General features: G+C 40.7%; 1 protein-coding gene across 5 annotated transcripts in view; it reads right to left on the bottom strand.

Annotated features, from left to right (window-relative positions):
• The window catches only part of THRB (thyroid hormone receptor beta), a 194,744-nt gene that overhangs the window by 30,358 nt on the left and 139,169 nt on the right, over window positions 1-25,217 (bottom strand). For 4 of the 5 annotated variants that reach the window (XM_033165175.1, XM_033165179.1, XM_033165177.1 and 1 more), the window contains exons 4-5: window positions 18,537-18,601; window positions 1,825-1,906 (exon numbers count right to left, since the gene is read on the bottom strand). In XM_033165175.1, the coding sequence (XP_033021066.1) occupies window positions 1,825-1,840 (16 nt within the window). In that variant the 5' untranslated portion in view covers window positions 1,841-1,906; window positions 18,537-18,601. The remainder of the gene's footprint in view (window positions 1-1,824; window positions 1,907-18,536; window positions 18,602-25,217) is intronic. The other variant, XM_033165178.1, reaches the window with a different exon arrangement.

The raw sequence follows: 25,217 nt of genomic DNA, 5'->3' as shown, positions 1-25,217 counted from the left end.
AAATCTGTCATCTGCTTTATTGATTTTGATTGACAGAATGATTTGCGTAAACCTTTCATGCCTTACATACACATAGGCCAAACTCCCCGCTGCTCACTAATTTAACACATTTGCAAGAAAGCAGCTTTTTCAAACTTCAGTGATTTCAGTAAGCAATTTTTATTGAATTCAACAGGTGGGAAATTTCAAAACAAGCCATCTTAATCAGCAACAGAATAGTGCTTAAATGTTAAAGTTAAGCTTAATTGGTTTGCCAGTTACATTTCATTAAATTGCTTTTTTCCCTATGATTCAATAATGAAGAGCTGGCTGTTTCTACATCTGTTTCATTCACACACTTATGCTACGAACATTTCAAAATCATTATGCAAGGCAGTCGATAATTAGATAAAGCCTCCTCAACTTTAAAAATAAGATGTCTCACATTCATTTCGGGTCACACACAAGTTCTTATAACCAGCATTTAAAATAAAGGTCTCAAGTAATTTTAATTACTGCCACTATTACAGTAACAGTGCAAAACTTATTACAATTTTTGTTGTTTTTCTTGTTTCCCTGGCATCAAGCAGTTCTCCGAAAATTTGAAATTTACTCAATTAATAGGGGTTAAAGGAGTGACTGTAAACAGAAAAGAATGACTGTATATAAATCAGCAACTATATTTTCAAATGCTTTTAGAAAGAAGTTTATCATACTTCTTCCTTCTTTTCCCGAACAACTGGAAAAAAACTGCTTTTGCTAACTCTTCAGGAAGACAAAACCATAGGCTGTCCAATAAGAATTATTTTCGGTCTATTATTACAGTTGGGTTTTCATTTGCACACGCCAAAATGAACAAGGACAATTATTCAGGGGCACTTCACATGGAATAAAGTTGAGTGTCAAAAACTGGGAGCTTGTCAACCTTACTTTTTATAGGCTTGGATCCAGAGATGTTCCTGCTCACAGAAGGTTCAGCCTCCTGATCTTGGGTGATCCCCTTCTTCCCCTTTCATCAACACACACACTTGTGTGTCTGAATGTTCCCCCCCATACAGAAAGGTAACCCAACTCTCAGAAGAGATATTGCGAAGGACTGGGGGGGCACTGCAGGTGCACAGGGGGATCTCTGGATCCAAGCCATTTTTAAAATTTTATTTTGATGAAGGTTACCCAACAACGTCTAAGAGGTAACTACTTTCCACTATGGATTTTTGTGCCTGATAGTCATTCTGCATCGGAGGTACAGTGGATTAATACCATTTATTGTGTGTTGCTTTTCACATTTATATTTCATTTTGAAATATTCAAATCAATAGTTTTTAATTTAAAAATGTATATCAAGGCCTGCTTTTATTTTTATTTTTACAAAAGTAAATAAATAACCTGGTTTAAAAAGAAAGCTGAATTGAATAAAAACTTTGTATAGCTTATATCTTAAAACTGAATTAATATATTCCCATCAACGACAATGAATTAAAGCATTTGGTTCTGTGCTTAGCACAAATAATTTTCAGTGCTGAAAATAAACCATCTCCAGTTTCTGACTTTTCCACTAATAAGTGTTTACTAAAAGCTCAAGAATGTTAAGGTTTCACTTTGACACCAAACATTGTCCTCCAGAAACACCTCCTGTTCCATTTCAGTTTATTTTATGCCAAGACACCTTTCCTGATTATGTCGTTGTTTTCTTCTGTTTTAATAAAAATAATAATATTGACACTAAATAAATCAGGATGATCTGCTCTTCCTAGTTTGTGGACATAACATAAATGTTTGATTTGTTTTTAAGTTCTTATGTTGGGTATAAGCAATATATATTTATTTAAAAGTATTAATATTCACCTAATATATGATCCATGTAGGCAGGTAGGCAGTCAATCCACTTGAGATATTTTGGGAGTGGTTACTTCAAAAGATTGCCGTTCTGTATAAAAATAAAATAAAAAACCAAGCAAGTAATCCTTTGCCTCCTGCAGGGAAAGTAGATTGGTTGACATGACTGCACTCAACATCACTTGAGTTTTTCCATCCACTTCCAAGGGAAGTGGAGTGCTCTTTGTGTGCATTGCACATGTATAATGCGGCTGAGATTTAAAAAACATCAACAAGCCAACATGTTTCTGTTTTCTATTACAATAAAGGAACCACACACACATGGCTGTCTTAAGCATATCCGGCGCCGTGGTGCAAAGAACCCTCCGGGGCCCTCTTTTCCCAGAGTTTTTGACTTTTTTAGGGTTGGAGAAGGCAGGCAGCGGCTGGAGGGCTGCTCCGACGGGGAAGAGGCGGAGGCTGGACGCAGCACCTCCCGGCTCAGCTGGCTGCTTCGTGCCGCGGTGGCCACAGCAGGCAGCACACCGAGCCAGCGGGCCTGCGCCGAGCGAGGGTGCCACTCCCGCCGAGCGTTGGCTCGGTTTTTTCCCTTTTAGCCTTCTGGTGCCCTGCAGAAATCAGTGCCTGCAGGCTAAAGGGGGGGGGAACCGAGCCGGCGCTCGGCGGAAGCGGCGCACACACCCTCGTTCACTCAGCACGCTCGTTCAGTGTTCCCCAGACTCTCGCCTGGCGCCCTCCAGAACTTGGTGCTGTGACGCCCCACGGCACTAGCCTCTATGGGTAAGACAGGCCTACACACACACATGTTTCAGTTTAAATACAAAAGTTAAGTCTTTCTGAATTCAATGGGAAAGTTAACTCAGTGTCCAATTCTCACCTATTGAAACAATAAGGTGGTACTCAAAGTAGTGCTTAGTAATTCCTTGTGCAAATGGAATGGTTTCTGGTTGCACACCGGGAATTTGCCCTGCTTTCCCTGCCTCCATGCATTCCTGAAATCGGTTCTGGAGATTCCCTGAACCTTCTGGAGCACTGGTTGGGGATGGAGGACAGAGGGAAGAGAAACTTCTGTTGCACAAGTGGAAACTGTTCCACATGCACAATTATTTACTTGGATACTGCCCAGGAGGAACTCACTGTGCTTAAATTTAGCCGGATGGTGTCCTGAATTTTCTAACCATTAGTTGCTATAAATTTTTTATAAAAAAGTGAAGTACTAACAGGAAAATAGGGTCGATGATGTTATAGCAATAAATCTTAATAGTTCTAAACATTGACATTGTGAAACTGTTGAAGTTTACTTTTCTTGGGAATATTTATACCAAACAAATAATTATTAATATTCCAGTATCTAGATAAGACAAAAATGGTGCCTCACACATTATTTGGTATATCGTATGAGCTAAAATGATACACATCAAGTGCCAAGGTATAGCCATAGCTGGGAATATCATTTAAGATTTTTGTTATTGGCTTATTTGTTGGGATGAGTATAGATAAAACGTGGGAAAGGAAAACTATGCATTTGTTTTCCACAACAAATGGCTATATGCCATTAGTAACATACAATACAAAGTAAAGCGGTAAATAAAGTAAACCTTGTGTGGACTGCACACAAGAAGTGAGCTTATTTTAGATAGACATTTGTTAATTATGCAACTAACTGGTAGTACCTGAAAGCTGTATATCAAGTCTGTTTAAAATACAGTATGTGGGACCAACTTGCTATAAAGGATATTTGCTGATATATAAGATGCGAGATAGTCAGAAAAGAGCTGAAATTATTATACTCATTTTACTTAGGCATTCAACACAGAGACCATTCAACAAGCTCTCAGGGCCGTTTCATTTAGGTAATTCAATAAATTATCAAGGTGACTTCAACCATCAAAATAGAACAAACAGTTAACTAAAATATGAAATACAAACAACAATTTAAATAAATTACACGAGTTTCAACAGAACTGGCTCTCCTCAGCGTGTTCAAGAAAGGAATCTGAAAACTAAAATGAAATGAAATATTTCTGAAATGTACTGTTCTTAGAAGAACAAGACTGCAAACTGAATTAATTTTACATTGGTTCGAAAAAGAACAATTGATTTAGTTCTTAGTTATGCTACAGCAATTGCTGTAAACGCACAGCCCGCTGAAGGGAAATCAATAGCCACAATATGGAGTAGAATCTGTTAATGTTTTGCTCTCTCAATTAATGTTCTCTGATGCTCTAATTTTTTTTTATGGAGACACTTACAAATATTTTTTATGAATATATAAGGAGTACTTTTGCTACAGGGACAAACTTTTAGATTTTTACTGCATAAGGGCTGAGCCACATGACAAAAGCTGGTAGTATAACAAGGGTAAAACATTTGACAAGAAAATACTTCTTTAAAATGCTTGCTTAAACAAGAACTGAAGCAGATGACGTTTCCACTTGAAATATGTGAATATTTCAGATCTGAATGGAAAATTTGGTACTGTAGACAGTTACCGTAGAAACGTAGGCTGCACCATCACTGTTAAATTAAAACGGCTTTCAAAGATGCTGGAGCAAATCTGCAGAATTTGACCCTTTAAGATACAGCTGTGGAAGTATAGCTTTTGTTTATTTTTTTTAAAAAAGTATTTAAAAGTTCTGCCATCCTTACTTGCATAATACAATGGTCTTTGTACACTGTGTGGCATTGTCTGTGTGGTATATGTGGTACAATGGAAAAAGAAGATGTAATACGGCAGCAATGATAGATACTTTTATAACTGTGTTGGTTGGGAGACTTGGCACAAGTGTGAGGAGATCATTACTGTCCGCTGTATTTTTGAAAGATGTTGTCACTTTTTTGTGCAAATGTAGCAAAAATGACATCACCCGCACAGAAGGGTGAGGCTTCAGCAGACTCAAGAGTAACCTGAGGTTATCAGGAGTGAAAAATAAGCTTTAGGAGGAAAAGTCTACTCTCTGGCCCATCAAAAAAAAAAAAATAGTTCCATGATCTGTGGAAACTCGCACCCGACTTCAGGTGCTGGATTAGCCCTGGTTTTACTCATATAACAGGTGTTTTTTAAAAAATAAAAAAATAAAATAAATGGCAAGCTAACTACGCTGAGGTAATTTGCCTCAAAGCACCTGGAACAATAAATGGCACCAACAGCAATTTCACAAAAATATCTGCTTTTATGTTCATTTCCCAAGATTATACAGAATGGGAATTAAAATGTAGAAGGTTCTTCAAAATACAAAGCATAATGGATGGTAGGAGGACATAAGTTCTTGAATAACTATGACAATTCATGAACTAAAAGGCTATAATTTCCGTTTGGAGGGCAGAACATGTTGTCCAGAAGCCATCCACAGCCCAATATGATTTTGCACGTGTTGGAAATGTTCCTACACAGAAAAAGCTTGGTGCAATAAAAGATACCAGTGGCTCACAACTTGCCACCATCAACTTTGTACTCCTGAGCTCCAGGATTGATGCAAAGAGTGGGGGGCTTGCTGTTTTGGTGCTCTGTTGTCACTCCCTGCTCTGGCTGGGAAGGTTAAATGTGGCTACTGAGGTACTCAGAATATGGTTACTATGCCCGGCCTTTCCTTCCAGCTCTGGAGGGACAGGTGGGAGTTGAGATGACCGTTTTTGGTGATGGGCACTATGACTTTTTGCCAAAACATAACAAGTGTGGAGCTGGAGGACTGGGTTGCATTGGGCTTCCGAGGTCCTCCAAAAACCCTTTGTAACTGCAAGGAAGCAACCTGTCCTTCACCTCCAGACGGTATGCTGGGACTAGCGGTTTGTGCTATATCAATTTCCCTGTGGAGTTTGGGGGATTTGCCCAACCTAGGATATTTCAATGGGTTTACTCATTGAATACAACCCACAGTCCCCATCCTAGGTTGGGAAAGATGCTCCTTTAGGGTTTGGGGGAATGCCTACTGTTTCTGCTACCTTCTTTTGCCATTCAAGGTAAGTTTCTGAACCCTGTGGCAAGGAAAGAGAGAGGTGATAGCAGTCATTTCATGAGTAGGCTAAAGTTTGCGCATCATCCCTACATTAAATTACATCTGACTGCAGCACTGGGAGGGGAGGCAGCTTGCGGCCTGCAAGATGTTCCTTTCTCTTATTATCATCATATTCTCCTATTATTATAAGATCAGCTCTCATTATTGGTTTAAAAAGTAAGCCTTGGTGGCTGCTGAAACACATATAGACACAATAGCAGGAAAGACCGGGAACAAAGATGAAGGCAATTCAGCTTTTCAGTTTATGAAGTACGAGGGGAAATTGCACATCTAAAGGTTGTAATGTAAACAAGAATTTTGTTGAATACCTAATGGTATCCATGGCCAGTAAAATATGATCCAAACTGAATCAGCTACAATTGGTTTAATTTGCAATGAATGGAGGCAATATCAACAGCATGCTCCTCAGAAGGATGGGGAGATGAAACCGTCAAGTTATTCAAGACAGTGGCCTGGCTCAGATATAATAACAATCATGGTTTGTTGGTACAAGGACAAACTTCAGATTCGCACACACATACAAATACACACACACACACACACACACACACGGTCTCTTTTGCACATGGCAGGAAGTTTCCACTTTTGGATAAGCTGCAGTTTCCTAAGGAAGTTGTGGTTCTTGCCAATGAACATGTGCAAGCTTTTTTGAACAAATTAAAAACAACCTGATTTAATGAGGTGCTGTGATGAAGCAACAGTCTATAGTAGGAGTACCCAGTGTGGTACTGCCAGATGTTCTGAACAACTCCCAAAGCTCCAGTCACCATGGTTCATGGTCAGGGATGATGGGGTTGTAGTTTGCAACATGTGGAGGTCTCTACAATGGCTACCATGGGGCTATAGATTCTGATGAAATGTTCCTAGCGCTGGTGTGCTAGAAACAAACCCCCGTGGCCAAACGCCCGTGTTTTGGAAGGGTCCTTGTAGGGGCAGAGAAAAGATGAGGAAAGGTTCCCTTCTGCTTACTTGGCACAGAATCCAGTGGGCCTTTTTAGTGCATAGAAGCCATGAAATCCAGTTACTATTGGATGACAAGTTCCGCCTGCTTCTTGTGTGCACCATTGTGCTTCAGCTGCAATAGCAGTTAGTAACTGGACCACCCTAGCTCAACCTTTTAGAGCGCTAGCGTGCTAGCCCATGGAACCTATTTTCAAGCAAACACATTTATTATCGGATACGATCCGCAAAGGTGCACACAAACCGAATACCCAAATCTACAGTATACACTGCTCTGGGTTTGCTGGTTTCCATGTCTTTATTTTTGCTAAGCGCAAACAGCACTTTAGCTGCACTCGGAAGGTGTATTTCTTGCATATTTGTGGACTGCATTTTGTGTCTCTTAGTTACAGAGTGCATAAGCCCATGCCACCTGAAAGCCACTTCATATACTCTTATTATTTTTTCCAACACAGAAGTTAACATTAGTGTTATAAAAGCACATGCGGTAAAACTTAATGCACACAGGACAGATACCTTTGTCTTGTCCACATGTAGGATGTGATAACTCAGGGCAGAAAGGAAGCTTCTGATGGCCATGTACACTTTGCATTAAACATGCTTTTCCTGACCTGAATATTTCGTTTACAGCACAATCCTATACATATCTAAACAGAAGTAGGTCCCACTGATTTTAACGATACTTGCTTCCCAGTGAGTAATATAGGATCGCAGCCTTAGTATCATGAAAGCAGCATTGAACATTACACATTTTAAAGTTATGTGCATCTCTAAAGGGGAACAAACCCTAAAGAGCTGACTAAAAATAGTCCCATATAAGATGTAATATTCATCTGATGTATATTATAGCTTGCCGTTATATATTATTTAGTTTCTCCAGTTTCACACCGATAATTAACAGAGCACAAGAGACATAATAAACTGGGAATAATAGACAAGTGACTTCAGAGAGTATTTGAACCATGTCAATTCATATGTTATTTCTGAGCAACTAACCGGCAATATCTTACTATTAGATTATAATTTGTAGAAATAAAACCACGTATCTCCATGGAATTGAGGGCATATACCTAGAGATGGCTTTTCACTGTAAGATTCTATCAAGGCTCCTACTTTGGATGGTTAGATTCTGCAGCTCCCAAGAATTAACAATCGTCTACAAGACATGATAGGACTAACTTCAACTTCTCCCACAACTATTATGCAGAAAACTGAATTTACCACAGTTCTCTCTTCTAGAGGTAGAGGTGTCCTCAATAAAAGTTAGAAGGGTCCTGTTCCCCTGACAGAAAGCCCAATATGTCCCTAAGGAAAAACCACCAATTACTTTAGACTGCTAAAGATGAAAGGAAATAGTTACTAATATAAAACACACCATATACATTGATGTTCCACCAAGATAAACCAGGCTTGTGAGCACTGATATGCAGGTTATTGGTTATAAGCAAGACCAACTGACTTTTTTTTTCTTCCCCCACCCAGACTTATATTTTCAAGGCATTTGCTTTGCTAAACTGACCTGCTAGTTCACTTTTCACAAATCCTAAATTTCTCAAATTGGCACTCGCTCGTTTTTATTTTTCGTTAACAGCTGCATTAAGCAAGCTAGCTGACTGTTTTGAAACAAACGCGAAGGCATGCGTTTATATAAATACCCAGTTGGTGAAAATCTCTTCAAAGTCTGTTTTCATACGATTTTCAAAAGCCAACTCCAACTGATAAGTGTTAATAAATGGAATAGCCCCGTCTGCAAGGCCACCAAATTCATTAGGCTCACATGTGTCTAGCCACATGTTAATAGATATTAGCTAATTAGACTGCTTATCACTTCACAATTCTTATTTATCCTCTTTGGGGTAAAATGTTTTCTTACATTTAGCAATGAAACAGGATGGAAAATAACAGAAGCCTTGGTGGAACTGTCTGGGAGTCTTCTGACAGCCCTCAGTAAGATGTTAAAGCGATCAACACCTGACATCTGTTAGCAAGGAGGCATTCTGAGGTAAAGGGCTCCCAAATCTGAAGAAATCAGGTGCTTAAACCAGTTTAACTTTTTCATGAGGTGATAGCCTTTGTGACATTATAATCTTTCCTCCTGATGTGACGCAAGGATTTAAGTAGAAGAAAACAACTACTGGGCCCCTCCTTTCACAGCAGGAGACAAGAGACTTCTTTTTTTAGGCAGGAACATTAACAGATTATATACTCCATTGAAAATAAAATAGGAATATAAATGAAATGCCACTTCTGTTGCCAAAAGGATACAATAATTACAAATTTCGAGGCTGTCTGCAGGTGGAAAAACAGAATAGAAAGGACACAATATACTCTTGCCAGCTCACTGCTTATTAACATTCAGCCAGTAAACAAACTGACCATAAATCTGAGGAGAAAAACAACTAATTAAATTATATACCCATGATGCTAGAAAGTGATAGGCTGTATTTGACGCTTCTGCTCAGCATTTGCTTTCTTAAAGATGAAAAGTAACACTAAAATATATACAGCTGAACATGTAGCCACTCTAAACAGTAAAACAATAGGCAAGACAAATTAAAATAATGATTGCTTGGGAAAAAAATAATGTTGATGATTACTATAGCTGCTATTAATATGATACAATTTACTGTTTACGGCCTGACTAGATCACACATATACTGATTTATAAAGATCTGCTACACTTTGCATAATCATTTCAATTACCTTTACATTTTGTCTCCTGCATTTGGTATTCCTTGGCATTTGTAATGCCGTCAACATTCATATCTGTGTGGCCTGGCAGGATCATTGAGCTACTCCATGCTCTCGAAGCCTGCAGGAATTGTGTAGACTGGTGTCCGATTCTCAGCATATTGTTACTTTCACAGTGCCTTTTCTTACATAAATGCCTGTCTGTTATGTCTAGGATATTCCATTTATATTTTCTGCCAGGAAAGTGCATCAGCCCATCCCAGGATGGAAGGCCATGTTCTGGAGGCTTGACAAACACTGGTTGACAAGCGGTTGGCATTGCCAAGATCTTGCTTAGCTGTGGAGTTCTGGAAAGCAAAGGTTCCCCCACTCCTCTCGATCGGGTGGAATTCACATGCATCGCCCCCTGATTGCACCGGTAGAAGAACGCAGAGCTTTTCCAGCCATGAACTTTCAGCCACCATGGTCAGTTTCCATTCGGTGCGGTTAAACACATCGGTTTCCCTTCTACGAAATCCAGCAAAGGCAGTTAGGTTTAATTGTGCACAGGCAGAGCCAACGGATGCAACTTTCGCCAGCGCCACATCTAGAACGTGGGGCCCTGGGCAAGTTACCATCAATTTATTGCCTTGCTCCTATGATCATTTGAGGTCTTGTGGGTCGAAGCTGGTCATGAACAATTTTCAGATGCTTAAAACACAAAACATCAAGGATTCAGCCTTGTTTGACTTTGTTCTTATTGTAGGCTGACCTGAGGGACACTGTTACCTAAGGCCAACATTCTTATGTGGGCACGCTTAGTAGTTCCGGTCCTGCTACTATTGCCTCTCTCTGCTCGGCTTTGTGGCCGCAAGATGGAATCAGGTGCCACTCCTACCTTGAGGGTTTTAACCCTGCTGGCCTTACGCACGTAGCAGGCAGCAGCAATGTAGAGCATCCTCACAGAGTTTTGACTTGCTGAAATGTATTCAGCTATAAGCTGCCAGACGTAGTGGAATGTTGTAACCCAACAGCAATGTATGTATGAAAAAAACACACACATGAAAGATAACCCCGTGTAAGGGTTTAACTTTCAATGTAGATAATATTAGTAATGGTTTCCTTCAGAAAAAGTCTCAGGCAATTTCCAGCCATGAAAATTTGATGCAGATGGTTTTATTAGTCACGGCCGATGTTTCTGTAAAATGCCATTTTTAAAAAGCCATATGAGGATGGGCATATATTTGCAAGAAACTAACTTGAATCTATTTTATGCATTCTGTTTTGAACAATTGCAACAATTTCACTTGAGTGAGATTTTCCTTCACATATGTGTAAAATGGTAATGGTAAGCAATACACTTAACTATAAAGCAGAAATGCACAAGTTGCAATTGTGGTATGGAAAACTACGAGCCATTCTCCCGTATTTGTCTTCCTCTCATTTTTAGTAGCCACACATTTTAAATCTATAATTTTCTAGCTGCAAGACAAGGAAAAACATGAGGAACTGCAACCTTCTTCTAATTTGACATTGTCAATAATATAAAGGTTGCGAAAGTGCCTAAGGAAAGTGTCTGACTAGACTAAGAATAATTTGCAGTGAACTTTCAAGTAGAACTTCCTGTGACTGTAATGGCATTTGCTTTGTAAAAAAACCCGACACCTTAAAAGTGTTTGTCATAAATGTGTTTCTATGTTCATTAGCAATAAGGAAACTGTATTTTTGTTCAACAGCTATTTTCAGACCGCACTTTTCTGTGACATTCCTTTGCACATATTTTAATTGTGTATACCATAAAGTTAAAAAAAACCTAAAAAAAAACCAGATAAGCCCATATCATTTTGGTTGAGTGGAAGGAGTGGGTTTGATCTTAACCCAGTGGCCTTCCAGTTTCAGTTGCTTTAGAGATCAGGCCGAAGAATGAAAATCTATAGTAGACCCCCACTTCAGGACTGGTCGGTGGCCCTTGAACCTGAACCACAACACGTTGAACATGACTTAATTTCACAGTCTGTGGCATTGTGCCACCACTATTCTAGCATAATATGGAGTGCGCCAGTACAATAGCAAGAATGTGCTAGTATACTAGCAAAACCCGGTGCTGCTACAGACTACCTCAGTGGGGCTGAGGCAGGATAGGGTGGTGGTTTCAGGAATGCATGGCTTCACAACTCAGCCTCGCCACTCTGGCTGCTATTGTACAAGTGGCTTCTGCAGCTAAACTGATGCAAGTCACTGAGTGCACCTTTAAAGCTGCACACCTCTTTAGGAGCTACGGACCTCTTTGTGCTTATATATGCGGTTTTCCCCTCAAAAAAGCACACAACGTTGTGTTCCAGTCCGATGCTACAGAAAGTGGCAGGCGAAGCAAGGCAGGACATGGCTGGAAGCGAGGCAAGACTGGAGGCAAGGCAGGATGAGGCCTGAGGTAAGGCTAGGCCAGAAGCTGCAGGACCATGGATAGCTCCAAGTGAGCAACTTGTTCCGACAAGGGTTGGGAGCGGATTAAGGCCTTCGCAGCCTCTGCCTCCAGATTTCACCCCCTAAGGAACATTTCAGAGCCAGAAAGGGCCAACTCTTTGGCCTAAAGATGGGCACTTTTTGTCTGTTCCAGAGCCCAGCATGCTCATGCTGGACTGGTAAAGTGCAGTAGAAGGTATCTGGCTCCTTAGGAGAAGGGACCTGTGAGGATCTGGGTTCTGGCCTTGCTGGTCAGGGACCTCCTCTGGGTGCGATTTTTTTGCCAGCCTCAGTTGGAGTGGTCCCCTGATCTCTAGTGGCCAGCTCAAAGCCCTGAACTGGGTTCAGCTCCCCAGCTGGTGCCTCTGCAGCCTCTAACTCTGTGTCTGGATTGCTTCTGGATTTAGGTGGCATAGCACATACTTTTCAAATGAATGGCGGTAACAAACCAAGCATAGCAATGGTTGTCTCTATTGGAAGCAGCATCTTAGTCCCACAAAAGGTGTGATATGGTGTCAGAGAAATGGGAAGGCACAAAAAGTGCTACAACTAAAACCTTAAGCGATTCACTGGTGAGAAGACCTTGGCTGACCATGGATTCATTTATGTAAGCATAAATCAATGCACCTGACACATAGTTAACATGGGATGTTTGTGGTGGACGTTTGACTGCAGGACAGACTCACAGAGGTTCAGGAACAGCCAGTACAAACCTGCAGTTGCTGCACTTCTGACACTCAAGTTGCTACACTTGGTGGTATACTGGTATACTGTTGGTATACTGTTGCCCCCCTCAACAAAAGACAAATACATTTGAAATTAATGGGGATAGTAAACCAAGTATAGGCATGCTATCGGGTTTGGGTACATTTGCAAATGGAAAATGAGGAAAACATGCTTATTCACAAGATTTGAACCTGAAAGGTTTATAGGTCCTGTTTCCAATCACTCAATATATTTACAACTTCAGATGAAAGCTGTAGAGAAGCTAGAAAGGTTCTATTTTCAAGAGGTTTATATCTAAGTCTCGCAAGTTTTTAAGGGTTGTTAGTCATGACTTTTGCTGCTGTCAGATTTGTAATTTGTTTAAACATGGATGTTGTAAGAAATCATCAAGACATACATGCTTTGAATTTTGCAAAATTTCCTATTTCACTAAGACAATACACTGTTGACATATAGAAAAAATTATTAGCATGATGATTTTTTTGTGGCGGAAGGTTGTAGTGCCCTTTGTACTACGCAAAACTTTTCTGCAGTACAATGTGACGAACTGCTTGATTTCCAGAATAATCACAGTGCATACAGCGAATGCATATATTATGTTTGTTGGTGTCTCCCCTCCCACACAAGATTCATTAGTTAAACAATTAATAATGACGTTCCAAGGGAAACAAAATTGCACATACCGTATATTATTCTAAGTGGATCTAGACACCCGAAAATATGTAGTGAATGTTTGCACCAGTCTCATGCTTACAACAATGTACACATGAGCATATTCCTTTGTATGCTGAGAATTAGCCCCCATCACCCTGTGCAGATGGAGAAATCCTTGTGGCCATTGGTTACAATCACTGCCCACACATGAATGGGTTCACTCCCTCAGTTTAGGCACATTGGTACACTTAGGCAGCTCAATGTGCCTTTTATGGGAAATGAGAGATCTATGCTTGCTCTTCCCCCTTCACTCAGTTAATAGGTCATAGACTTTCCATTCCCCACAAGAGCCCATTGTGGTACAGTTGTACCTCGGGATGCGCACACGGCAAACCTGGAAGTATTTTACCGGGTTTCGCCCCCGCGCGCATGTGCAGAAGCGGGCCTCAGGTTGCGGAAACCTCGGGATCCGACCGGACCTCCGGAACAGATCCTGTCTGCAACCGGAGGTACCACTGTAATTGTATGCGTACTTGTGCTTGCACACTGAGTGGGAAAGGGAATCCAATGGGGACTCCCAGTGCACAGGTGCAGTGACCATGTGGGGAAGGATCGCATCTCATGTATGCATCTGAGCCTGTTCTCACATGTGAACACGGAGCATCTTTCTCTTTTAGTTTCTACCTCTCTCTCTCTCTCTTTTGATTGTGAGTCTTTTCAATTAATACCGTTAAACGTTTATTTGAATGCTATTGCTTGCAGTGATTCTCTAGGAGAAGCTGAACTACAAATTCATATTACTATGGCACTACTGAGATCTTTTTTTAAAAAAACCTCATAAAAATGGGGACAGTGAAACAGCTGTTTTCCTTAGTTTGGGTGGGATCATCTATTGGGTGTATCAGAGATAGGCTGTGGATCAACTGGGTACCTGTGTGGAACAAAGAAAGAGGGCATCTGTTTTCTAGAATATCTTCTTTACCCCCCCAAAAAAAAGATATATATGAAAGCTAAAAGAACAACATGAAAGAAAATATGAAAAATTATATTCTGAAATCCCAAAACTTAAGAGCCTTCCCGTTCCAGAAGTTAACAGGCGATATGTGGTTGTTGTTGTTGTTTGTAGCTTCAGGAGGGAGGGCACCCTGTGCACAGCTGTTAAATCTAACTTATATGCCTTCTACATCCCACCAAAGATGAGATGGGCAGTGACTTGGGAGAGCAAGGCAGCAGATGCTTCAGATAGCAAAAATGCCTCGCGGGTGAGTTACTACTCCCATAGAATTTCAGCCCCATCTGTTTGTTTTGCCAGTTCCAGGAAAGGAAACACTTACTGATTGCTAGGCAACAAGTCATCTCTGTCCTCAGCATAAACTATTTGAGAAAAAAACAGCGCACAGAAAAAGGGTTTGCTTGGTCCTTTCCGTTCCCTTCTCAATATTAGGGAGCAATATTTCACATTTTCAACAGGATCAAGTGGATCGTTTTTCTCCTAGGCTTCTTCCTCTATAGCAATAAGGCTCTAAGAATGGGTGCATATATCAGTCTTGAGAAATTGTTCGGTGATCATAATGAAACTTTTGGCTGAAGCAAAGAAGCCTACAGTAAATGTAACCTGAAGCAATGAATACTGCAGAAGATGTAAACAGAGGTCTAAAAATAATTTCTTCTGAGCTCTGAATATCAATGCACTGTGTAATCTGGGAGGTCCAGCGGTAACCAATTTCACACTTTTGCATCAAAACGAACCTCACACTTTTCTTCTGAGATCAGGTCAATACCTAAAATCAGAGTGGGCAGCAGATTGTTTAACAATGTCCCCAACACCACTAGTAAAAAGTGCAGGTAGGAAACTATCAAAAATTTCCCCAGACAATAAAAAGTCATTAATTACACTTTGTGGTAATTTAAAATATCACTTTTCTGAAAGTGGAAAGTATTCAGTTAGTCTCAGAGCCTCGCAGTATAATCTGTTATATTGCCTCCAATTGATAAATCACACATTTATGGTAATATTTCTGATTAGAAACATTGATAACAAAACACCTAAAGTCATAAACGTTTGGTGCAGTTAACAGACAATACACAAGCTTTATATAAAAGCTGCCCTCAAAACATGATGTTCTTTCATGCGTAATTTGCACTGAATATTAACAATGCAGATACAGTATATAATAGCCTTCAGTTCAACAGAAAAGGCATAATTATAGCTTTACAATGAAGGGAATCACAATGAGATCACCAACACACAGACCAGCAACACACACACACACACACACACACACACACACACTCACAGTGTGAAGCATAAATAAGAGTCTAGGCATACAAATAAGGATGGAAAACACCAAAAGAATGCTGCAGTTTTATAGGAACTAGTCTCTTCTTTATAGAAACGGTCTTTTGTCCTAGACATCATTCAACTAGCAAAGCATAATCCTCTAAGATGTTATTGTTTTAACTTGCCCAGAAATAAAGGATGAAGGAACAAAGACAAAGTTCAGAACATGCAGATTTGTTCACCCATTTCTGAATGGCAAGTTGTGCAATCACACATCTAAGCATTCTCGCTGCAGTTAAAAAAAAAAATCTGCTAAACAGGAGCACTTGATTAATTCAAAATTCTGTAGATGCACAAATTAGATATCTTCTCCATATCAACGGCCTTCTAGGAACCGTGGGACTGAGGTGAATGATTGTTTTGCAGAGATCCTCGGACACACAGTCTTGCTTATGAACTGCAGAAAGCGATAAGGGGTGTTTTCTCCCCCTTTTTTATGCTCTAAAATATGCATGCATCTGAGGGCAAGGAAGTGGGTTGGCACCAGTGAGAGAGATCAACCGAGGCAAATGCAATCAGGCTTATGGCAATAGGTGCACCCAGGTCAGTCCTGGAAGCTAAATGCCCATGGGCCCAATCAAGCAATGCTAAATTATTGTTAATTTGTAGCAAAAATGCACATTTATGTTTTAAAGAAAGGAAGAAGCTCAAGCAAATTATCTTCCCTCAACATGGGTCCGATGCTTCTGCCACATGAAGAATAAATTGCACAGTGATCTTGTGGCAGGTAATTAAAGCAGGAAGAACTCATACCCTATATAGTTTAAAAAACACATATATATCACTATAGAAGTGCCATAAACATATAGCCCTGCTTTCTGACATGTCAGAACTGATGGGTAGGCACAAGAGATAGGGTCTTTTTGGTGGCAGTTCGAGAGCTTTGCAATGCTCTCCTTGTTTAGATAGCTGTAGGGCACACTCAGTTCATACAATGCCACAGTGAAGCCAATATCTTTTTTGTGAAACTAGGCAAAACTTGCCTGCTTTCCCCTTATTTTGCAGAGTTCTGTTGCTTTAAGCACTTTTTATCCAGTATACCTGAAGGAGCGTCTCCACCCCCATCGTTCAGCCCGGACACTGAGGTCCAGCTCCGAGGGCCTTCTGGCGGTTCCCTTCCTGCAAGAAGTGAGCTTACAGGGAACCAGGCAGAGGGCCTTCTCAGTGGTGGCGCCCGCCCTGTGGAACGCCCTCCCATCAGATGTCAAGCAAATAAACAACTATCTGACTTGTAGAAGACATTTGAAGGCAGCCCTGTTTAGGGAAGTTTTTAATGTTTGATGTTTTATCATGTTTTTAATATTCTGTTGGGAGCTGCCCAGAGTGGCTGGGGAAACCCAGCCAGATGAGCAGGGTATAAATAAATTGATGATGATGATGATGATGATGATTCTCACATGAGTACCATCACCTCTCAAATGGGTAGAGAAACTGCATCAGTGGCGATGTGCAGAATGCAATGCTCAGATGCCTTGCAATGCACACAAAACCTGAGAGCAAGCATGGAATACTACACGATGTGTAACATGAAGGAACACTCTGTGTATAGCAGTGATTCCCAAAGTGGGTGGTATCACCCTTTGGTACCTAAGGAGGTGCTAAGTGGCAAGGGGTGGTGGGCGGGGGGTTGGAGCATTCAAGTTAGAAGGTCACAGAGGAGCAATAAAGGCGTACCTCCAGGAAGGTTCACTGTTCACTATTGTTGCCACTCCCATATATAAACAAATGTTCTGGAACCTTCTGGAACCTTCTATCTGTTTCTGTCAGAATGATTCCCTAGCATGGAGGTTTTCAGACTTTGAAAAGCTGGTATCGATAGATCAAGTTCATCAATTTTGTTGAATTAATTCCCACTAAATAGTTTTAATTGGATTTTGAATAAACGTGCAATTAATTGTTCCTTGTCTTGAATTTTAACTGTGTTATTAGAATCTTTAGTTGGTTGTGCAAACCACTATTCTGAATAATGCTTTTTATGGAGTAGAAGTGCACTGGGGGATGAGTTTATGGAAGCGAGGGGGCGGTCGGTTGCTCCCAAATGTTTGGGGACCAATGGCAGATGAAGATGTTGGAGTATATGGAGCCTGCGGAAATGACCGGGAGAATCCGTAATCTGAGAGACGACGCGGTTGAAAAAGAATGGGGAAAATTTAAATTGTATTTAAAAAAGTATTGTAATATTTGAAATTTTGATTCTAGAAGAAGGATAGGCTGTCACATGTATAATTTGAAGCAAATGAAAATTTCAGGAGATTATAGAATTTAGAATTTGATTGAGATTTTTTTTAGATATAAATGATTTTAGATTTTTAAATGTTTTAATTTCGAAGATTGAATGGTATTTATAAAAGATGTGATAAGGGTTAAATTCGGAAGTTACGTGAAATATTCTCGAGGGACGTAAATTAGGGGAAACAGGAGGAAGTCAGAAAAAGATGATAAGAAAATGGAGATTTTTTTTTTTAGTATAATGACATTGTTTTTTGTTGTTATTTTTGGATGTTTTTTCTTTTAACTGTTTTGTATTTGGTTTTTCTTTTTTAGTTCGTTGTTGTTTTTTGTTTAATTTGTTGTTGTTTTTGGAAAATACAATAAATATTATTTGGGGGGAAAAACACAAATGTTTGGGGACCACTGGTGTGCATAGTGTCACTGAACAGGTGAATGGAGCACTGGGGGAAATTAGGTGACATGGAGCTCTACATACTACAGCTTGTATTGCAGAACCTCAGCATTGGAGGGGGAAAAATACAGAAAAGCTCTTACAAAATAAAAACAAAATCGAAAATTCTTTCTAGTAGCACCTTAGAGACCAACTGAGTTTGTTCCTGGTATGAGCTTTCGTGTGCATGCACACTTCTTCAGATACCTTACAAAATAAATTCACGTACCTGACATGCTGCTGGGAATCAGCAAAAGGTAGTCATTCTCATTTCTCTTTTTCACCAGTTATCACCTGTCAAGGATTTAAAAAGACAACAATTTCAACAAATGTAGCAAACAGAACAACCAGCTGTTTTTATTATTGACATTTTAATATTTTGATGTGATTCTTTTATTAATATTATAGTAAAGGGTGTTCTTTCTTTCTTTCTTTCTTTCTTTCTTTCTTTCTTTCTTTCTTTCTACAATTTGCTTAGAAGCTTATTTTGGCATGAAGTAGTATCAACAACAACAACAACAACCTGTTTGCCACACGTTCCCTATATATTTATTAAATATTTATCTTAAACCTGTCTTTCAGCCCCCAACCCCTCAAAGTGGCTAACAATTAATGGTTAGATCATTACAACAAAAGAAACACAACTCAATACCAGACCACTAAGTACCAATGGAAACTGGTCCATTAGAATGAATGGGATGCTGGCCCACCAGCCTTAGTCTTCACTCAGCCAGCCCCCACTTGCCTGCCTTCTTACGTGCAACCAGTATAGGACATAGCAGTGCCTGTCACTTTCCTCCTCCTTAGTCTCTGCATTGCATACCCTCCAACATTCCTCAGGTGAAAATAGGGACATTTCTCACTCCCCACAACTGACCCTCCTCAACCCCCCCCAAAAAAATTCACCCCCCCTCCACTCCAGTACATTTCCTCCATCCCTACTACACCAACGGGACACAGCACACATACCTTCCACCGCCCTAAACAGTGCTTTTTTCTGGGGGGTACGCAGGGCTACGCATACCCCTAAACATTTTGTGAATCTAAGTTTGGCCTCATTGAGGGGCAGTATTTCAATATGGCTGGGAAAATGAGAGTACCCCTTTACATTTTTTTAAAAAAGAAAAAAAGTACTGGTCCTAAGAAAACCCTTTAATCCTGGGTTTTTATTTTATTTTACTCTGTGGTAGAATAAAACCCTGAGGGGGTTTGCATCCCTTGGGTGGAAGGAAAGAGAGTTTTTGTGCAGATGTAGGAGAGACAGATTCAGAGTCGGAGAGCAAGAGAGAGAGTAATGGATTGCTTTGAAGTCATTTCTGCACCTGGTAAAGTAATTTCTAGTCCCCAATTCCCCCCACACACACCTGTCCCATATTTTGCCTGACCAAAGGTGGCAAGCCTAACTCACATCCAGTCTAAAATGGGCAAGTTCAGGCCCCAGTCCAGAATTGCCACCTCCTCCCTGGGATATTGTTGTTGTTCAGTCGCTCAGTCGTGTCCGACTCTTCGTGACCCCATGGACCAGAGCACGCCAGGGATAGATGGGGGGAAAGAGCTGGGTATGAGAGGCATACCAATAACACTTCCGCCTGCATTCCCAGTTGACCTGGCAGAGCATCGTCATGGCACTGCATTTCCTTTGCTAACATACCGGTAGCTTTCCTCCCTCAAAAAGTAAATGACAAGCTCCACTACCTGAAATGTGGCCCATAAATTTAATATAAAATGAGACATGTTCGTTCCTTATGGGCACCTAGTACTTTAAAAATACACTTTTTTGCAGCTGCAAACCATAGAACAAACCCTGGTTACAACTCATGGTTTATCTGGAGAGAACTAAACCACAAGCCAATGACACCTGAAGCCAAAACATGGCTTGGCACAGCACAGCAGCAGAACCACCAGAGAGGGCCTTTTCAGTGGCTGCTCTCAGACTTTGGAACTCCTTCCCTATAGACGTTCGACTAGCTCCCTCTTTGTTGTTCTGCCAACAGGTGAATACTTGGTCCAACAGGTTTCTTGGAACCGGCTGCTTCTAATGAAAGGGCTAGTATCGTGCTGTTTCTATTTTAATCATTTGTATGTTTTTAATAGCTTTTATACAGATAGATATAGTTTTAATTCTATCAATGTTTGTTTTTAATGACTGTTTTTCCCTATGTTTTTAGCTGTGTCAGAGGAAAAGGAAGGGTATAAATAAATATATTATATCCCCTGTGGTAACCTGCACATTTGCTTGTTTACCCTAAGCCATGGTTTGGATTAGTGTTACATGTAAACCAGGCCAGTACCTCTAAATTGAGATACATTTGTGATGCCCACAACTGATAAAAGCTTGTATCACATCATCATTGTTCATCATCTTGGAAGTTGACAATGGGGGTTATATTGTGTTTTACAGTTTTTGCTAGTAGTAGCCCTGTCAATCACATTTTTAGGATGCTGTTCAGACTCCCCTGAAATGAAAGACATTTTGTGTGTTTGTTATAGCAATCATGATGAAATTTGCTTTCCAGAAAAGGAGGTCTGGTAAAGGTAAAGGTAAAGGGACCCCTGACCATCAGGTCCAGTCGTGTCCGACTCTGGGGTTGCGGCGCTCATCTCGCTCTATAGGCCAAGGGAGCCGGCGTTTGTCCGCAGACAGCTTCCGGGTCATGTGGCCAGCATGACTAAGCCGCTTCTGGCGAACCAGAGCAGCGCACAGAAACGCCGTTTACCTTCCCGCTGGAGCGGTCCCTATTTATCTACTTGCACTTTGATGTGATTTCGAACTGCTAGGTGGGCAGGAGCTGGGACCGAGCAACGGGAGCTCACCCCGTGGCAGGGATTCGAACCGCCGACTTTCTGATCAGCAAGCCCTAGACTCTGTGGTTTAACCCACAGCGCCACCTGGGTCCCTCATGAGGTCTAGCTACTGTATTTTACCGTGTATAACACGCACCTGTTTATAAGACCTCTATTTTTGGGGAATCCAAATTAAGGAAATGGGGGCAGATTGCCCAGGGTTGTTTAGCTTTGGGGGGGGGGGGAGTTGCCCAGAGTTGCTGACAACCACTTACCCACCTGACCGCTGCTGCCAATTGCACGCCTCCCAGAAGCCACCAAACATCTGTCCACTTGCCACCGGCAGCCGCCAATCAACCACTCAATTGCCACAGCGGCAGCCAATTGACAGCAGCCCTTGCCACAGCCACCAATCACCTGCCCACTCACCAGACAATCTCATGCTTGAGGCTGCTAACAAACGCCCGTGCCCCCTCTGCACTATCCGTGTATAAAAAACCCCCAATTGTGAACATTTAGTTATAATATAAAAACATCACCTTATACACCATAAAATACGGTACTTCCTTTACAAGCTTTTGCTAATAATAACAACCCTTTAATGTCTCAAAGGCTTTCCTTAAAGGCTGGAGAGAAGATCTGAAATGCTGTTGCTTCTAGTTTAGTTCATTATTAGTTTAATGTACTTATTTTCTTATATCCTGCTCTACTTTTAAGGAACAGCTGTTTGGGGAGAACTTTATTTTGAGTGGATTTATATAATGCACCGCAATGCAATAAAACTCATTATTTCTGTGTTTTAATGCACACCACTTGGGCTTCCTTTAAAACATAGCATTGACCTATTAATATAATGAATAAAAAATAAATTCCCACAAAGAAGCCCAGCAAATGAAACAGGACATTCTTTCTACTTAGATTATTTCCAGTGAGGATTCCCTCCATGACATTTAAGAGGGATATTATCCTCTAGCTCCCCCCTGTGGGTATCTGATATTATTCTTTTGGAAGACATCCTGTTCATAAGTAGCCTGAATTTAGCATGTAAACAATATATAAGGAAGGTAGCGTTCCATTTGGAATGGGGCCCCTTTTAGCAGAAGCTTTGATAACACTTCAGCGACCAAAGAGAAGACTTCTTTTGCTATCTCTTTTTAGCCTGGAAAAATCAATGTGTTGTTACGAGGCGCTATGCCATACCAATTCCTTAATATACATCAGTTTACATGGCATTCTGCCATTTAATGATTAACATTAAAAATCAGACCTTCTCAAAATGGGGTAGAGATGGACTGGTGAGAAACTGTTAATTCACACAAAATCTGAAATTATTTTTAATACGGAAAAGAGCATTACTTATCAAGGCCATGTAATTGAGGCTATTTATCTTGCATCAGCAGTACTTCCTACAAATAGACTCTGAACAGAAGAGCTAGACTATTCAGTGCAATTGGTAAATGGAACATTACTCATCCACCCACACTGGAATTATGTAGATCAATGGTAAAAGTATGTTTACGCTGAAATCGGAAAGGTTTGTTTCCCAACAAGAGTAATACATTAAGGAGTATGTCACTACTGCTAATTTGTTTATTAAGACATTGTTCTGACAAGACATTTCATATTCTGTTCTCCATATGGGTAACCCTAGTTTCTGTATGCGCAATACCAATAATGAAGAGCAGTGAAAAATGGTTTAAGAAATGCAATATGTTCTCCAATTACAATCATTCTGGAACACAAACATTCTATTTAGCTTATTTTCCACTGGTCCAACTCCCCCCCCCCTCTTTTTACTCACAGACTTGCAGCAGCGCTCTAAATAATTTATCTCATGAATGAGCCACAGTTTCTCCCATCCCATGTGAAAGTGGAAATTTTGTTTAAAATTTTAGTGATAGCAGATGGAATTTTATTCACCGCCCTTTCATAACAAAAGACACGTTTGACGCTAAACTTTCCTTGTTTTTGCTGAATCAATTCAGAACTCATTAGCTCTCATTTAATTTTCAATAAGGGACAGTTTATATTTTCATTACCGTTCTTTGTGCAGTCAATAAATGATATGTTGTTTTCTGTCATCATTTCCAGGGCATCGTTAATTACCTCACTAGCTCCAGAAAAAGACTAATAAAAAGTCAACTGGCAATATAACAATTTTTAGGCAACTTTATTAGAAGACACATGAATCATAATCTCTAACTGTCTGTCTTACCTTTAAAAAAAATCTTCTCTAAAAAATGCATACATGATTTTTTTTTAAGACAAAGGCAACTTTTGCTATTGTACATTGACCATCACTCTAGTGAAGGAGTAACATGCATCCTCTGATAAAAGTTCATATTACTAAATGACATTTTATATTTATTTTCCCAATTTTATTGATGTTTCAGTGGTTCAGGATTTGTATGTTCTCAAGCTTTTCTTACCCAAATCATTAAACAGATAATGATTTTTTTTTTTGGGGGGGGGAGCCATTCTTGGCTACTGGAAAGGTATACCAAGTCTGAAGGAATTAATTAGGATTGCCATTCGTCCGGGATTTCCCAGATATATCTGGTATACTGGAGTCCGCAGCAGTGTACGGGTGGAAACCGGCCAAATGTCTGGGAAAATCCAGACATATGACGGCCCATGGCGGCAGTGTCATTTTTGCCGACTTTCCATAAAAATAGCTCAAAGAAAGCTCAACAACTCTGGGCAGAACTAAAAATACATTAAAGCACATACATTCCCCCAAAGAATGCTGGGAACCTTAGCAGTGTGAAGGGTAAACTACAGTTCCCATGATTCTTGGGGGTGGGGGAATCATATGCTTTAAATGTTTTTTATATATACCTATGGTGGGCATGCAACCAGTTCTGATGGTTATACTTTGGGCCTAGTCAGATGTTTTCATAAAATTCAATCGACGAACTAACAGCAGGGGAACGTCTCCGGGTCACATGCCTCCCTTCTGTGATTGTACACAGAGTTTCATAGAATCATAGAGTTGGAAGAGACCACAAGGGCCATCCAGTCCAACCCCCTGCCAAGCAGGAAACACCATCAAAGCATTCCTGACAGATGGCTGTCAAGCCTCTGCTTAAAGACCTCCAAAGAAGGAGACTCCACCACACGCCTTGGTAGCAAATTCCACTGCCGAACAGCTCTCACTGTCAGGAAGTTCTTCCTAATGTTTAGGTGGAATCTTCTTGTAGTTTGAATCCATTGCCCCGTGTCCGTTTCTCTGGAGCAGCAGAAAACAACCTTTCACCCTCCTCTATATGACATCCTTTTATATATTTGAACATGGCCATCATATCACCCCTTAACCTTCTCTTCTCCAGGCTAAACATACCCAGCTCCCTAAGCCGTTCCTCATAAGGCATTGTTTCCAGGCCTTTGACCATTTTGGTTGCCCTCTTCTGGACACGTTCCAGCTTGTCAGTATCCTTCTTGAACTGTGGTGCCCAGAACTGGACACAGTATTCCAGGTGAGGTCTGACCAGAGCAGAATATAGTGGTACTATTACCTCCCTTGATCTAGACGCTATACTCCTATTGATGCAGCCCAGAATTGCATTGACTTTTTTAGCTGCTGCATCACACTGTTGACTCACTGTTGACTTGAGTTTAAAGATCAAGTCAAGAGTGCATAGCTTCCCCTTGCATGTTTAATCTCCCTGAAACTTTCCGAAGATTGAAAGGAAAAGACAGATTTCGGGATGGGGGAAATCATAACGCAGAAGTCCTGCTTACACAATGTGAACCATGCATCCAGAATATGTGGAGGGGAGAGCAAGACCACCCCTACTTTCTTTGTTCTGGTTCTCCACACACCTTCATCCAGACTGTTGGATGAAGTGGGATATGGCAAGGGGGAGGGAAGAGAGAATGGGCACATGCCTACCGCTACCATGTTGAAATTCTCAATGTGGATACCTGCCTTTCGCCCCCCAGCCAGCCTAATCACAGCTCCAGAGGGAGAGGTGATTTTAATCAGGGAAACAGCAGAAGGAAAAAGTTAAAACTTGTCCTCCATCACCACTTCCAGGGTCAAAATTGCAGCAACACCCCCCCCCCAATCAGTTGCTTTGAAGTTAATAAAAAAAATACCCCGGGAGGTCCACTCACAAATCAGTTT

The sequence above is a fragment of the Lacerta agilis genome, chromosome 12, assembly GCF_009819535.1.
Source record: "Lacerta agilis isolate rLacAgi1 chromosome 12, rLacAgi1.pri, whole genome shotgun sequence".
NCBI classification, from domain to species: Eukaryota; Metazoa; Chordata; class Lepidosauria; order Squamata; family Lacertidae; genus Lacerta; species Lacerta agilis.
This window is presented reverse-complemented; position numbering and strand designations above follow the sequence as displayed.